This window comes from Arachis hypogaea, chromosome 13, assembly GCF_003086295.3.
Source record: "Arachis hypogaea cultivar Tifrunner chromosome 13, arahy.Tifrunner.gnm2.J5K5, whole genome shotgun sequence".
NCBI lineage: Eukaryota > Viridiplantae > Streptophyta > Magnoliopsida > Fabales > Fabaceae > Arachis > Arachis hypogaea.
Window position 1 is genome coordinate 16,539,331 of NC_092048.1, and position 15,666 is coordinate 16,554,996.

The 15,666-nt window shown below is 36.9% G+C and overlaps 1 protein-coding gene, 1 long non-coding RNA gene and 1 pseudogene across 2 annotated transcripts; 1 reads left to right on the forward strand and 2 right to left on the reverse strand.

Moving 5' to 3' along the window:
- Positions 1-10: 10 nt before the first annotated feature.
- LOC112737472 (serine/threonine-protein phosphatase BSL3) lies at positions 11-3,731 on the reverse strand. Its single transcript, XM_025787388.3, has 6 exons — positions 2,736-3,731; positions 954-1,014; positions 666-744; positions 498-577; positions 313-407; positions 11-206 (listed from the first exon to the last, which is right to left on the reverse strand). The coding sequence occupies exons 1-6, from the start codon at positions 3,178-3,180 to the stop codon at positions 40-42; spliced, it is 927 nt and encodes a 308-aa protein (XP_025643173.2). The 5' UTR covers positions 3,181-3,731; the 3' UTR covers positions 11-39.
- Positions 3,732-5,212: 1,481 nt separating this feature from the next.
- On the reverse strand, positions 5,213-9,217 carry LOC112737473 (GTPase LSG1-2-like; annotated as a pseudogene).
- A 1,419-nt stretch (positions 9,218-10,636) lies between these two features.
- On the forward strand, positions 10,637-12,909 carry LOC112735790 (uncharacterized). The gene is made up of 4 exons (XR_003168539.3): positions 10,637-10,798; positions 10,894-10,948; positions 11,026-11,173; positions 12,611-12,909. It is a non-coding gene; the product is annotated as an uncharacterized lncRNA (long non-coding RNA).
- Positions 12,910-15,666: the final 2,757 nt, after the last annotated feature.

The window sequence follows — 15,666 nt, forward strand, 5'->3', positions numbered from 1 at the left end:
AGCAGAAAATTGCCATAATATTTACAACTATTTAAATTGTTATGAACATAGTTTGGTCAAAATATTAGATAAAGAAAGGAAAAGGTAGAGTTCATGGACACAGTACATGCATGGAGGCGGACCCTCTCCTTCGGGCTCCAACTTGCGCCATTCATAAGGCTTGGCTGCTGTGTCTAAGGCCCATACATCGGCTAAAGGTCTCTTTCCTAGAAAGCAGGGGGGAAACTTTAAAAACACAATAAATTTAGATACAAAGGCAAGAAAAATCACCCAAGGCAGACAATGTCACAAAGCTAGCATTTGGGTAGTTACCATCATTGCCTCCAATTGCCATGAGATACCGCTGCCCCACCAAAGCCATAACATGTCCATAACGTGGCCCTGGTCCAGGTCCTGGAACATTAACCCTGGCACAACATTCATAACCCAATATAACTGATAAAGACCCTTAGGTAAAAAGGAATTCAAAAGAATATAATATACATTCCGAGCCTAACCTATGCCATCGTGGCCGTTGTTGTGTCAGATCAAGAACATGAAGGTCCTCAGCTGACAAACCAGCTGGACCAATGCCACCCTGTTCAGCAATGAAATATTCCACTAAGGACTAGGCTAGTGATATAATCAATACTAAGATAATTGTAGAAGTACCCTTGGCACACTACCTGAATAACTACCATTGTTCCCACAGCAGTCGCCACATGTGCAGCTCTTGGGGTTGGAGGCTCTCCAAAAGGAGTTATCCTGCATTATATTGTCCTTTTTAGAACAAAAGTTAAGTAAAAAAGGGTATACAAGCTTTCCTTTAAGTCTTATAATATGGTTGGGAGATAGGAAAATAAGGAGAAAGGAAAGAAAGGAATAGTAAAGCGAACTAGTTCCTTTGTTTCAGAGTTTGGATACAGCTAGCAAGTAAAAGGAACTCAAGGGTGATAACCTGGCCCAAAGCTTACCTAGACCATTTCTTAGTTAAGACGTCATAACAGTGGACATCAGCTGTCGCACCAGCTAAACCTGTAAAGCCAATAAAATAGGTCATCATCAAATCCAAGCATAAAAATTATTGATCCAACCAATATCAGATGAAAAAACAGAAAAGAAAACCAAAAAAAAAAAAAAAAATAGACACATAAAGCAAGGCATATCAGTGTTCTTCTTTCAGTATCCCTACGAAGATGAGCAGATGATGCAAAATGTCTATCAAATTAAGACTTTTCCCACAATCAAGTTTTCAGTGCTTAGTTTCCAATATTGGCATGAACCAGAAATAATGTACAACAGCAGCAACCTATTTTGACTTGGACTTGAGAAATAGAACAGAGGTATATTCAATAATTAAAATTAAGGGGGGGGGGGGGGGGGAACCAACTATCAAATTTGTTAAAACAAACTATGTCAACTGATTTGGGTAAATTTACTATTAAAACAACATATTACTGCAACTGAAAAACTAAAGATTCAGAATATAAGAAAAATGACACAAATGTGACAACAAAAATAAAAAAAAAAAAAAAACTCTAAACAGAAATAATATTTTATTTTGTTAAATTCAAAGCTTTTAGGAACGTTTACATAATAAACCACTATCAGCAACTATGTGGGGGGGGGGGGGGAATTGAAATATCCACAGCAAGATGGATTGTTCAATGCTCAACCTTGCTATAGATGAAGACATATGATAAAAGCTATGGCATGCTCATGAGAATAAAACATAATCAACAACAAATAAACATTTTCCTAATAGGTGAAACTGACTACATGGATAAAACAATGCTATGAAGAGCATGTAGCTAGTAAATATCACAACTGGAGTGGAACATAACAAAATGAAGTGGAGTTGAAAAATATAAATGAAATAAAGGATCACCAAATCGGTAAGTCCATTGCTTGAAATTATCTTGAAGGAAGGAAAGAAAGCCAATGGAATTAAGTGTTCACTAGGAAATGTTGTTTTTCTTTTCTCAACAGCTTCTTGTTCCCTACAAGAGGGAACAGAGCTATGCGGCAATATGAAACTTAACTTTAGCCAACTTCCAATTTTATCTACAAACCATAAAGGAAAAAGGAAACAAAGTCAACAAACAGTGAACTGGTAAGAACCTACGGGTTCTCAACACTTTTTATTGAGTTGTACTCCCAGGATAATAAAGTATCCAAAGCAAGGCTTATGAGAGCAATAGTCTCCAAAACTAGAGAAACAGTCCATCAGACATCAAGGTGACGCCGTGAAAATTGAACAGCCTTGAAAAACCGCCCTTCTATCATCATATTTCCATTTCCACGCCTTGCTATATTGGTCAAAGGTCGTTATGCAAGAAAGCTTAAGCTATGAAAACACATGTGGCCTGATGAAAACTAAACTGGCCAGAAAATCATGGCAGAAAAAATGTTAACAGATAAAACAGTTTCTCTCCACTTCTTCACAAAATTCTAAAATTCTGAAAAGAGAAAATGAAAATTCAAAACAAACAGAGGTATCTTCAGAACCACAATTCAATCGGTGCTTAGTTAAGCTATGCTTTTAAACATCCATGATAATAACTCTACAAAACCCAAATCCCGCAGCTAAAAATTTAATTCAGCTTTAAAACACATCAACCATGCAAAGCGCACAGCTTAGAATAGATTTCCCATATTCTAACCAAACTAACAATACCAAAATTGAAAATACTTATCATCTTAACTACTTATTCATCTCGAGAGAAGAAAACAGTTATGAAAGTTAAAATACATACGTATGCCAGCATTTCCAGGAGAAGCAGGAGCTCCTGACGCTGCGGAATTCCCTTCCAGAGCGGTGGCACCGCCAAACAGAATCAACCGCGGACCAATGTACCCTGGTGTGCCTTCTTCTCCAACCGCAGCCACCGCCGTCAGCGTGTGGCCACACCTTGGCCCTGGACCGTCCTCCTTTTTCTCCAGAATCGCGTCAACCACCGAGTAAGTTGGCGCCAACCTCGGACCAACCACCGGACTCTGCTGCACCTGAGCTGCCGCCTGCAGCTGCTGATGATTCGCCGGCGAATGCGTCGGAGACCCGTCGACGGAGGATGAAGTCGGCGGCGACGACGTAGGCGATGGAGACTCCCTTAACTGCTGCTGCTGCTCCCTTTCCGCCGTGTGGTTTTGCGCCGCCGGATCGTGATTAGCCTCCGGCACCATCGAGGAATCAACATCCATTGCTTCAACCCTATGATTTGAGCAGTTCCGTCGAGATCGTAGTTACAATTCCGGCGAAATCGCACTCCAAACCAACATTACCGATTCAGTTCGAGAATAATCCGCAGGAATAACCTCGCCTCCAAAACGGAACAACTTAATTCAAAAACCCTAACTCGAACAATCCTCCAGTCTTCAATTCCAACAATTACCAAAACAAATAACAAAAAATACACTACACGAAAATTTTCCCGAGAAATTCGGTTAGGTTTGTTCTGTTTCTCTCTCTCTCTCGCTCACTGTTTCTGTATCTATCTATCTATTTCTGTTTCTGTCCGAAACTAGAAACGAAAGAAAATAAGCGGTGAACGGAACCGAAATGGAACGGAACGGAGAACATAAACATACACTCTGGCCCCAAAGCGCAAAAACTAAAATTAATATAAAATTGTCTTGAAAATTAAAAATTAAAGAACACCAATTGTGTCTTTTTCTCTCTCATTCTCTCTGATTTTATTCTCTGGAATTATTTTTTCTTATTTCTACGGAAATGTCGTGGTTTATCGGGGGATTTAATTAATAATGATTAAGGATCGTTGTGTTTAGAAAAAAGAGAGAAAAGGAGTGCGGTCAGTGACCGGAATGAGCCGGTAAGGTAAAGTGGGGTTGTTAGGATGACGGGGGGAGGGCGGCGGCAGAGCGGATAAGTAACCGGAACAAACGAGGATTGGTCAGGCGATTTAACGGTGTTAACCGGTTTCCTGATTCTAAGGAGTGCTTTACCTTAATGACAGCTCAGCAAGTAAGATGCTGACACGAAGCGCTATATTTAGGCCATTTGGAATTTTGGATAATTATTACTTTTAAAAAGTATAATAAAAATAGAAAAATTTAAGAATATATTTAAAATAAATATAAAGTGGTAGAGTATATGCCTTATCACCAAGTCTAACCAGAAATGATTTAGGGATACCCAATGATACTGAAAGTCCATATTCAAACCCATATAACTCATATCTGCAAAATGCTCAAGCTCCTAACGAAGAGAACACTGAAGATCCGCTTAACTATTTACAAGATCCGGAGTGGATCTTAGAACAGTCAATTTGGCATGTGATGATACATCATTTTTCTGAGACGGTGATGAAACTCTTCCAAAAAATTATTTTAATCCATCCATTTACTAAAACAAATGTCCCCACTATGTATAATTATTGAGTGTACTAAAATAAAATAATCTCTGTCACGTGTCTAAGTAAAGTCAAAAAGAGATAAGGTTTATCTTTATCCTCCAACTAGCATTGTATAATAGGCTTGTTTAAATTATGTAAGATATTGTTATCCTTCAGAGACCTCTATATAAAGAGGAGCTCATATCAGTTGTATTCAGATCTCAACGAACATTGTAATATATCTATTTTTCCTACTTCACAACATGTTCTAAATTTCTTCTTTCTCTCTAAAAGCTTAGCTAGTGTTATTTCCTTCTTTCTTATCCAGTGTCATTAAGTATGCTCTGAGTTTGCCTTTGTGCTACAGAAAATCCTGCTCATCAGAATATGACACGGATAGAATTCATGAGAATTTCTCATAGTGGAAAAAGGACTTAGTGTTATAATACCAAGTTTTACTCGAACCCATTAAGATCTCACCCGATAAGGTAATTTATAGGGTGACAGGGATAAACAAAGGTGTTATAATTTCGATCTCCTGCAGTATTGAGAATAATTGAAATAAGGTGACAAAACAAAAACAAAAACAAAAGCAACTATCAATTTCAGAAACAGGAAAAAAATATTTTATTATTATAACGAGATAAATTTCTTTCGAATGGCAGACAGGCTTTCCCTTCGATTTGAGATTATCTACTTAAATGAACAAAGGATAAGAGAATAGTTTCTCAGCTTAGTAGTACCTAGTATCCTGTATCATTAGGCAATGCCTTGGTAGTTGGTACTACATTTTTCAAGTTGTAATTTACCTATCAAATTATTTTATTTTCAATCCTATGCCATCCAGACAAAAAGAGGGGGGGGGAGGGAGGAGTGGGGTATCCTATAACAGTGTTTTCATAACATTAATGTTGGAACAATAACTTATGGCAGTCAATACATAGGCACATAGCTTTCTCCCAAATAAAAACTTCCTCATATGTGGCAAGCCTCAGAGAGAGAAATTGCCTACAATGATCTATTTCTGCAATGCCTTACAAACAAACAAAACATCATTTCAACACCTCATAAAATGTACATGTGGTCAAACTAAGGTGATGTACAAAAATCATAGGGCATCATATAACCCGATCAGACCTTCGTAGGACCAGTATTTACTGGTTTCTGAAAGACTCCTGCAACCGGCATGCCATCACCATCATCATTCCCTGCCCTCCATGAACGATCCTTCTTCCTCTGAGGCTTCTTATGGTGCTTATGAGACGACGCCTTTGGTTTCTTGACAGTAACTTTCTTTGAAGCAAGTCCATTGGCCATGTCAAACGAATTGAGGTCGTCCAATATGTGATCAAGATTTGGTGTAACCTCGCTCTCAACATCTGAGGACTGTTCAATACCAGATGAATCTGACTCATGCAAGTTAGCCAAGTCATGTTGTCCCATGTGATCTTCCACATGCAGCTCTTCGTTTAACCTACCCGGGGGCAATTGGAAGTGAGGCAGCTTCCCATCAATGTAATCTTTCAGGATCTGACGAGCAGCCCTAGTTTCATCAGGCAGCCCACTAGAGGAGACATAGCCACGAGATGCACAATATGCTCTCAAAAGCTCGGATGCCAAAGGGGGCCGGGATTGTGGTTCATACGGCTTAGGCTTTGGAAGAGTGATTTTATAAACATCCTCTATGACATGTCTTGGGACTCTATTGGCTACAACTTGGACAGACTCCCTGTGTTCAGTCATCCTATCGATAGGCAGCACTCCACAAGCAACCATCTCATATCTGGAGCTTGAGAATGACGGAAAAACTAATCCAGGGCAATCACAAAGGGTAAGTTTGTCAGAAATAATTAATGTCTGGAAGTGCTTTGTTTTTCCCGGAGTAGAGGTGACACCAGCCCTTTTTTGACCGACAAGAGCATTGATGGTTGAACTTTTCCCCACATTAGGATATCCAACAAATCCCACAATTACATTACTTGATGATGAATTACCAGCAGCATTTTCACCCGATGCTTTGATGTTAGATGGCCCTGTGTCAGAGGAGCTTGAATTTCTCCTCATTTCAACAATCTCTTCTGCCTCTGATTGTAAACGTGCCAAGAGCTCATCCCTTCCATATATCTTTGTATCTGGGTTATTGGTTCCCCAGTGTTAACAGCCTCCTGAGATGAACCCAGCTTTTTGCATTCCAGAGCTGCAGAAGCAGCTTTAGCAGACCAGAAAATGAACAAAATATCATGAGCACGAAAGTATTCTGCCCACTTCTCTCTGTAGAAGAAAAAGGGAAGACAAAATCAGATTCTAAGCAAGATAAAAAGTAACGTTCAATGATCTGATACCGTATAAACCCTAAGTGGGACATTTGGACCTGATAGAAGCAGGTAGAAGATCTGCCTTATTAATCAAAAGCAGAGTGCGTTTATGCTCATCAACCTCTCGTGCATAAGCCTGTCCCAAAGTAAAGGCAAAGAACAACAGATCATGCATGGCATACATAACACAGAATGGTTCTTACAACAGATAAGGATGCTTCAGAGTAAGATAAACAGATCTAAGACATATATCTGGCAAAAATCAAAGTTGTGACTTCCTTGAATGTCCCGACACTAAAGCTGCTGCAAAAGAAATCCAGTACAAACATTTTCTATATTTATTTATTTTTTTAAGAGGAATTATTAGAATCCTAATTCATCCTCCTAATTATCCACCCAATACTTAAATGAGTAAAAATTCAAATATATATGCTATTTTTGAAAAGATAAAAAAAAATTCAAAATTTTCTTTATTAGAAGTTAAGAAGATAATTAGAAAGATGAATTATGGCTTCCGATCATTTTTCATGTTGTAACCTTCAGTCATAGCTTAGATAGTCAGGTTTGCTACAGAGCTAGTGAACTCTACTCCAGACTTGTCAAGTAAGCATTCCTTTGAGGAAGAAAAAAGACCAAAATACCAAAAAGCATATTACCTCAAGATCAGGACAGCGATAGAACAGGGGATCACGAGAATCGACCACCATAACAAGCTGATAAGAAAGTGTGAGAGGGTGAGGTTATAATCATCAATAATTCTTGCACATAAAGAAAAAACAAAGAGATTTAGCAGAAAAAGGTTAATGCATTAACTATATTTCTATACAAATACAGTATCTGAAATAATTAAAAACAGAATTATGAAATACTCTCACGGTAAATACCCTTATGAAAGTAGGTAGAAAATAATACATTTACATTAATTTCAGAGGGATAACAAGTAGGTTATTATACTTGGTCAAAACCGAACCCAAAAAAAAAAAAAAAAACAAGAGTTAATCAAAAGAGAGGCTTGAACTCTATGCAATGTAATAAATACAGTTAAATCAAAAACAACAAAAGACCAGACAGCATTTGTGCAACATAGGTGTTAACCAAACTCATGCAAACTTGAATTGAAAAAGAAAAAGAAAAGAAAAAAAAATTGGAATACTTTAACAATCGTGAAGTATAAATTCCAAAGTTAAACATCTAGGATCAATCAAACTCACCAAATCACTGCGTTCAACAACCCGCCAGAGCTGTCTCCAGATATCAAGATTTTTCTCAAATGGAGTAAGAATGAGCTTCTTATTTTCCTCAAGTCTGAAACATCATCATGCTACCGATATGAATTTAAACAAATATACATACTTTTTATTATTTTGATATGCCACTAACAGAATTCATCGTTTATAACTAACACTACAGGCAAATGATATTCCTTTTCCCGTTAACTAAGACGTTCATCATTTTGCACTTACTAAAATCAATACCACCACAAAATAAACCGCATATACGAATCTAACCTTGCCAGGTTGCGACGCCAAGCCAAGAACGCTTGTCTTTCGTTTGCATCAAGCTCCTCAACCGACATGTCAGCACTCCATGGTGGCCTAAACTAGAGGCCAAAAAAAACAAAGCAGTGAGCTAAAACAAAACCAATCAAAGGAGAATTAATTACTCCTGATAAAAGAAAATGCATGCCTGCGCGGAACTCTGAGACTGCTAGCATGCAGTGCCTCCTCCCTTTTTTGCTGCTCCCTCATCTCTTCAGGCGTCAACATGTCACCAGAACCTGATCCTGGATCCCTACTCTCAAATAAATCAAACAAACACACAAACTAATAGTTACAAACTCTTCACAATAAACACAATGCTAATTTTTTTGGCTGCAGCATGCATGCTTAGCTTTTTCTTAATATGCTATATCAAAAATGATTATTTCTCCCAATACGATTTTGATTCTAAGCTATTTCAAACACAATGTCCATCCAAGCATATTACTAGCTTTTCGCCAAATAAATCACTCTTACACTTCACCAACATGTTCATTGAAATTAAACAACAATAAAAGACTCACAAATTGATTACAAGGGCGGGTGCGGCGGTGCGATCAGGGAGGAAGGTGGGTTCTTCTAGCTCTTGTTCTAGAAGCTCCTCAGATTGTTCAAGAATGGCGTCGATATCGGAGACTTCGGTGAACGATTCTAGAAACTTCTTCTTGTAGAAGCGGTTCTTGTCCTTGGTCTGCTGTACCATCTTGTTGTGGTGCTTCACAAGGGCTCTCCCGAGCCCTGTCTTCTGGTTATCGTTCTTTCCCATCTTTGATTAAAGCGAATCTTCGGAAATCAATGGAGGTGAGCTCAAAAACCCTAACGAAGTTAAACCCTAGAAAGTAGAAACACTGAAACAGGGATCGTATTCGTGCCTTGTTTGTTTGTTTGTTCGTTTTGTTGGTTGCAGGGACCAGGTGCGGTGTTTGGCGGTGGTTTATCGATTTCAGTTTCTAGGGTATATACGCTATTATTTTTTGGAAAAGTATAGGTAGACTATTAGAATATTAAACCATGTGAATAATGTATCTAATATGAAGTATGAATATATTAGATGTCTAATTTAATAGGTATGTAAATGATTATGTTTATATTTTTAATTAAATAGTTATTTTTTTATTCGATTTATTCATGTACAATTAGTAATAGCTGAATATTTAATTTATTAAGTGTGTAGATAGTTATTTTAATGTTAATGTTTAAAAAATAATTTGGGATAGAATGTTTTTTTATTTTATTGGGTCAATTCTAAAGCTCATTATTCACATTATTTACAAAAGTCATTATTTACCTAATAAAATCGTTCTTTTTTTTTACTTAATTACTCATTTGTTTTTTATAATTTCACACCATTTTTAATTAGATTCTAAAATTAATAGAATATTTTTTTAAAAATTTATACGATCAAATATCTAGTTAAATTTTTAATTATAACTATTTTAAATTTATAAAAAAATATTCAGTTATTTCTAATATTATTTATATTAAAAAAGACTTAATTATAAAATTAAAAATAATGTAAGAATTTAATTAAAAATAAAAAATATAAATATTATAATTAAAAATTTAATAAAATTATAAAAATTAATAGAATAATTAATTTTTTTTGTAAAAAATATATATTAAAAATTAATAAATTAATCTTATTTAACAGCATTAAAACTAAAAGTCATTAAAAATGACCTTTATTTTTTATTTTAATATCATAATCTATAAATTAAAAAGTTCTGCAAAACAGCCATGCAAAAACAGTCAACTAAGTCATCATACAAGCCCTGCAAAAAAAGCTCGGCGATGTAAAAGGATAATTGGCAGACTTGGTCCCAGAGGTGTTATGGGCTTATAACACCATCATTCACTTAGTCACAGGGAAACCACCTTTAGGCTAGTGTATAATGCAGAGGCAATAATTCTAGTAGAGATTGCCAATCCCACATTAAGGGTCAACCTCCATATAAACGATGCCAATGATCAAGCACGGACAATCAAGCTAGACATGATAGAGGAATACAGAGAAGAAGCATCTCTAAGGCAAAAGGTGATACAATAATTGATGCGGCAAAGATATAACAAGAAGGTGATCCCGCAGTTTTCCAAGAGGGAGACCTTGTCTTACGGAAAATAGAGGAAGCTAGGCGAACCACTAGTCATGACAAACTAGCAGCTACATGGGATGGACCCTACAGAATAGTCAAGCCACTAAGAATGGGGACTTACTTGTAAACCCCAGGTAATTAGTAAATAGTTAACTAATAAATTAATTATTAATTAATAAAATTGAAAAATTAAATTTTATAGTTTAATGAAGTAAAAAAATTAAAATATAAGTTTTGACACTAATTTTAAAGATTTTGGTCCAAAACCGAGTCAACGGACCGAATTAGTTGGACCGGGCCTAAATCGACCCAAAGCTCAACCCATGAAATACCATACGAAGCCTTCTCTTTCATTTTTCACCGAAGAGATGCGCTGAATGAGAGAAGAGCTTGACAAAAACACCGAAACCCTTGTTTCAATTTTAATTTCACGTAACTTTCGATCCGGAGCTCCGATTGACGAGCCGTCAGTGGTCACGTGTTCGTCTCGGAATTCTCTTCAATTCTATCTGAACAAAGTGGTAAGAAATTATCATTTTTCCTCATTTTTCCTTCTCCTCAATTTCGAAATTTTAGGGTTTGGGTATTGAGGAATTAAATGATTTTGATGGTTTAGGTGAACTCTAGCAACGGATAATCATTGAGTTTTGTCCAATTGATTCGTGGATAAGGTAAGAAACTGTTAAACCCTTGTGAATCATTGAATTAGTGAACTCTATGATGATTATAGTGATATTGTGTGAAATAGATTGTGTTCTGGTTGATTCAGAGTTCAATTGGGACAGTTTGGAACGAAATCCGAGTAATTAGGTTTGAGAAATTGACGTTTGGAGGCTTGAAGCTAGTGAAAGGAGAGGTTTTTGAGGTGTTCTGAGCTTAAGGAGGAATCGGAAAAGGTATGGTTTTGGTTTCTCATAGTTAATGTTTGATGTCACGTGAAAACTTAGGCCAGAATACCTTAAGATAGGAATGAACTAAATGAATTATTGATGGATTGTGTAAATGATTTATGATGAGTGATTCGATTTTGTGAACGGTTTGTTATTGGAGTTGGTTGGTTTTGGAAAAAGATTTAATATTGAAAATTAGTGTGATTTTGAAATAATTTGATACTGGAAATGATTTGAGTAATTGAGAGGTGTTTGGTTTGGTGGTTGGGACCCTTGAAGGGTGACAGAAGTCCGAGTTTTAGAGGAGGTGCTGTCGAAGTTTTTATAGAAATTGGAGGTTTTGTTTGAAATGGTTATTTAGAAAGATTTGGGTTTAAGGATTTTATAATTTGATTTTGAGTTATCAAGAAAAGACTTAAGTTTTGAGTTTGTTTTATTTAGAAAATAATGAATTGTTGTTTGAGTATGAAATGTTGAATAAGAAGCAAATGATGATGATAATGATAATAGTAATAAAATGTGGCTGAGATGAGGTGTGTTTGATGATGAGATTGATTATGAGGAAGAAGAATGATGAGAATTGAGATTGATTATGAAATTAAATGAATATGAATGAATTGTAATGATAATAAGAATAAATTTCTGAATGCAACTCCGGGTAAGATGCAGTGGTATTATCCACTTGCTCCGGGTAAGAGTCGATAAGCCGGGTAAGATGCAGTGGTGTTATCCACTTGCTCTGGATAAGAGTTCTAGGCTTCGGGTAAGATGCAAGGACTGAGTTCTATCACCGCTTGCTCTGGGTCGAGAACTGTAACACCACTTGGGTAAGAGGAAGTGGTGAGTATGTCCCCTGCTCCGGGTACGCGGGTAAGATGCAAGGGTTGCAGCGTTGTCCCACTTGCTCCGTGTTTGGTGTTCTGTCCAATGGTTAGCTACCAGGACATGTCGGGTTGACTGTATAACCGACAGATGAGTTCATCAGCCATAGAGCAGGCATACATCATATGCATTTGTTTGCTTTGTTTGAATTTGCATTACTTGGATTTGCCTATTTGAATTACTATGTCTACTTGCTATATGTTTTATTTGCTGTAACTGCATTCTATTTGTGTTTTCCTTGCTTGTATTGTTTGTCTGTGCAACTAAGAGACCTCTTGTCTGGCAGAGGAGTGACGAGGGTTGTTCCACCGGTAATTTCTGAGGGTTGAAAGAAATAGAAAGTGAAGTGTTAAGTTAAAGTTGGTTTTAGAACTTGAATACCTTAGATAACTTACATAATTTCTGGTTTAGTTGGGTCTTTAGGCTGAAATCTGAGTGTTGAAGTTCTAGGAATGCATCTGCCTTTCCTGGGACCTTTTATATTAACTATGTGGGCACCTTTACCATACTGAGAACCTTCGGTTCTCATTCCATATATATTCTGTTGTTTTTCATATACAGGTCGAGAGGCACCTCGTTGAGCGTCTGGAGACCCTCCTTACAAGCGAAGAACTATCTTTTGGACTGTCATATTTTGTTTTAGGCTATATATATATGTTTATAGAATCTCCACATGTATATTTTGTATTTTGTCCCTCCTAGAGGTTGACTTGGAGATACAAGTGTTTATTTTGTAGTTTAAGTTTTATTTTGGGTTGTATATATATATATATACTCTGGCCGGCCTTAGCTTCGCAGGTCGAGTATGGAGCTTGATATCTGTATTTTGGAACTCTGATATGTATATTATGTTTTCAGCTTTCTTTGACCTTGTCCATTCTATTTACGCTTATACGTACAAGTGTAATACGATTTTCTGTTTTCGCTTTTGATTAGCTTATTCTTCAAGGGGCCTCGTCATAAAATTATTTTCAACTATATTTATTTAAGTCTTTTTCTTTTAGAAGTCGTAATACATCGCCACCTCTGCTTTACGACTTAAGCATAAGGCTCTGTGTGGTAGGGTGTTACATTACTCATTACAAACACTCAAGGGAGACCGAGTCTCAGGAACGTGGAACGATTCATCACTAAGGTTGTACATATCTTAGGTCCAAAAGGGCACATGATGGTACTCTTTTTGCTTCTCATTAGCTTTTTCACCCACATTGGGTTTTTACTCAGAAAAGGTTTTAACGAGGCCGGATGCCAATTACAAATTTTGTACTTTTTGACACCTTTGTGTAAATAAGTTACAAACTTCTGCAACATTTTTATAAGTCTAAAATTCATACATCTGTTTTAATACTACCTAACCAGTAAAAGAAACAAACTTGACCCGAGTTTCATTCTCGAAAAAAGGTCAAACAGAATAAACAAACCGATGAAGTAAAATCGGAAACAAATCCCAACAAAGTTCAAAATTCAAAAACCAAAAAAGAAAGTCCTAACTATTACAAATTCAGTCATCTTTCTCTCCGATGTTGGAGCCATCTTCTTTCTCTTCAACCAACACCTCGTCATCAACCAGCTTCCCATCAACAATAATTTTTGTCACATCCAATTTCTCTACATCAACCTCAGGGAACAAGGCCCTGACCTTCGCCACAGACCGTTCAAACCCTTGTGCAAAAAGACTCGTATACTTCAGTCTCCAATTCACCTATGTGAGCAACTAGCTGACTATTTTGTGATTTTAAGTCATTTACTTCTTTCCCCATTGCCTCCTGTTGACTCCTAGCATTTTCCAATTCAAAGTTTTTAGATTTCAAAGAGGAGGAAAGCTCATTCACCCTCCTATCTTTCTCTTCAGCAATTTTTGTCAGCTCAACAACAGTAGCAGAATCTTTCTTCTCTGCTTCAAAAGCAAGCTCTTGTGTCCGTCCAATAAACACAAGACGTGCACCGATTACCTACAAATAAAGGAGAATCACAAACAACGAAGCAGATAATAATAAAAGTGACAATACCTAAGGGCTATTTATCATACCTGCAAAAAACGACTGACCCCAGACGGACCAACCTTGTTGATCATCTCAACATTGGCTGGAAACTGGCCAAACTTATAGGATAAGGTCATAAAGGGGAACAACTTACTCCATAAAGATTTAGCATGGTCATCCACCAAATACCCGCGAAGAACCTTCTATGACTCATGGGCTGATTCCACCAATTTTAGATTCACATCGTCATCATCTTTCATGTCAACCAATTCAGTGACCTTAGTCGATGCATCTCTTTTTCTTTTTCCGCACATGCTCAGTCGCTGGATTGGTTCCTTGATCATCACTTGTATCTACGTTCTACATGTATACTTGATCCAAGGCTTCTACATCGTCTCCTACGGCCTCGGAATCTACATGCTCAACTCCTCATCAGCTTCCTTTCTCCTCAGGTTGATTCTGAAATTCAGGAACTCTATGACGGTGCCACCCTTCCCACTAGGGGCTTCGATGAGTTCTGTCCCTTTGTTCGCCGCCTCCCTGAATTCAAGTTCTGGTATTCAATCATGGCTAGTTCATGATGGTCATTTTAGTAGGTATGCAGATGGTTATTTTAATTCTTATGCGGATGGTTATTTGATTAGATTGGGTTTAGTTATATATAATTAAAATATGCTAGATGTTCAATTCACTAGATATGCGAATGATCATTTTTATCCTTAAGTGGATGGTTATTTTCACTAGGGATGAGCGACGCCGGTGACGTGCGTGGCAAGCCAAGCAACGACGGCGAGGAAGAGCCCAGCAACGTCGTTCATTTCCGGTCTGGAGGAGAGCAACGCCGATGAGGGTCCTTGTTGATGAACCAGCGGTGGTGAGAAGGATCCCAGTGGCGACGATGGGCGCTGGTTGGAGACCAAGCGACGGTAGAGGGTTTGGGAAAAAGCTAGTACTTTGGTAAATTAGGGTATAATGAATGGTTAAATTTTTAAATTATTGAATGAGATTTTTTAGTTGGATAATTTGGATGGAGTGTTTTTTTTTTTTACTTCATTGGGCCAAATTTTCAGCCTATTCACGTTATTCAAATTTTCCGTTGTCTACTTAGCAAAGCTGGATATTATATTATCACAAAGAACATTCAATACCATACTTGTGTGTACCAAATACAGCAATGCAGTAACACACATTGCCAGTAATTTGAAATATGATTATCTTTGTAGATGGTGATCTTTCATGAAGCTATTTCTTCAATGTTAGCCAATATGCTGTATACAAGTTCTTGCCATATGAAAAATTAAAGATGAAAGCAAAATGAATTTTTCCTTACATTAATCTCCATTTTTTATATTTTATTCTAACCAGAAAACTTAATATAATGATATTTAATTGAGTTCTTTAAGCATGTAGTCAAAAGTTTATCATCCCATATTATTTGCTGATTTTAGTCCTAGTATCATGGAGAGGTATCGTAATAATAAAAGGGATCTACATATGATGTTTATTGATTTGGAAAAAGCATATGATAGAGTGCCAAGGGAGGTCTTATAGAAAGTTTTAGAAGAAAAGAGAGTAAGGATCGTATATATTCGTGTAATTAAAGACATGTATGATGGGGCTACAATTAGTGTGAAG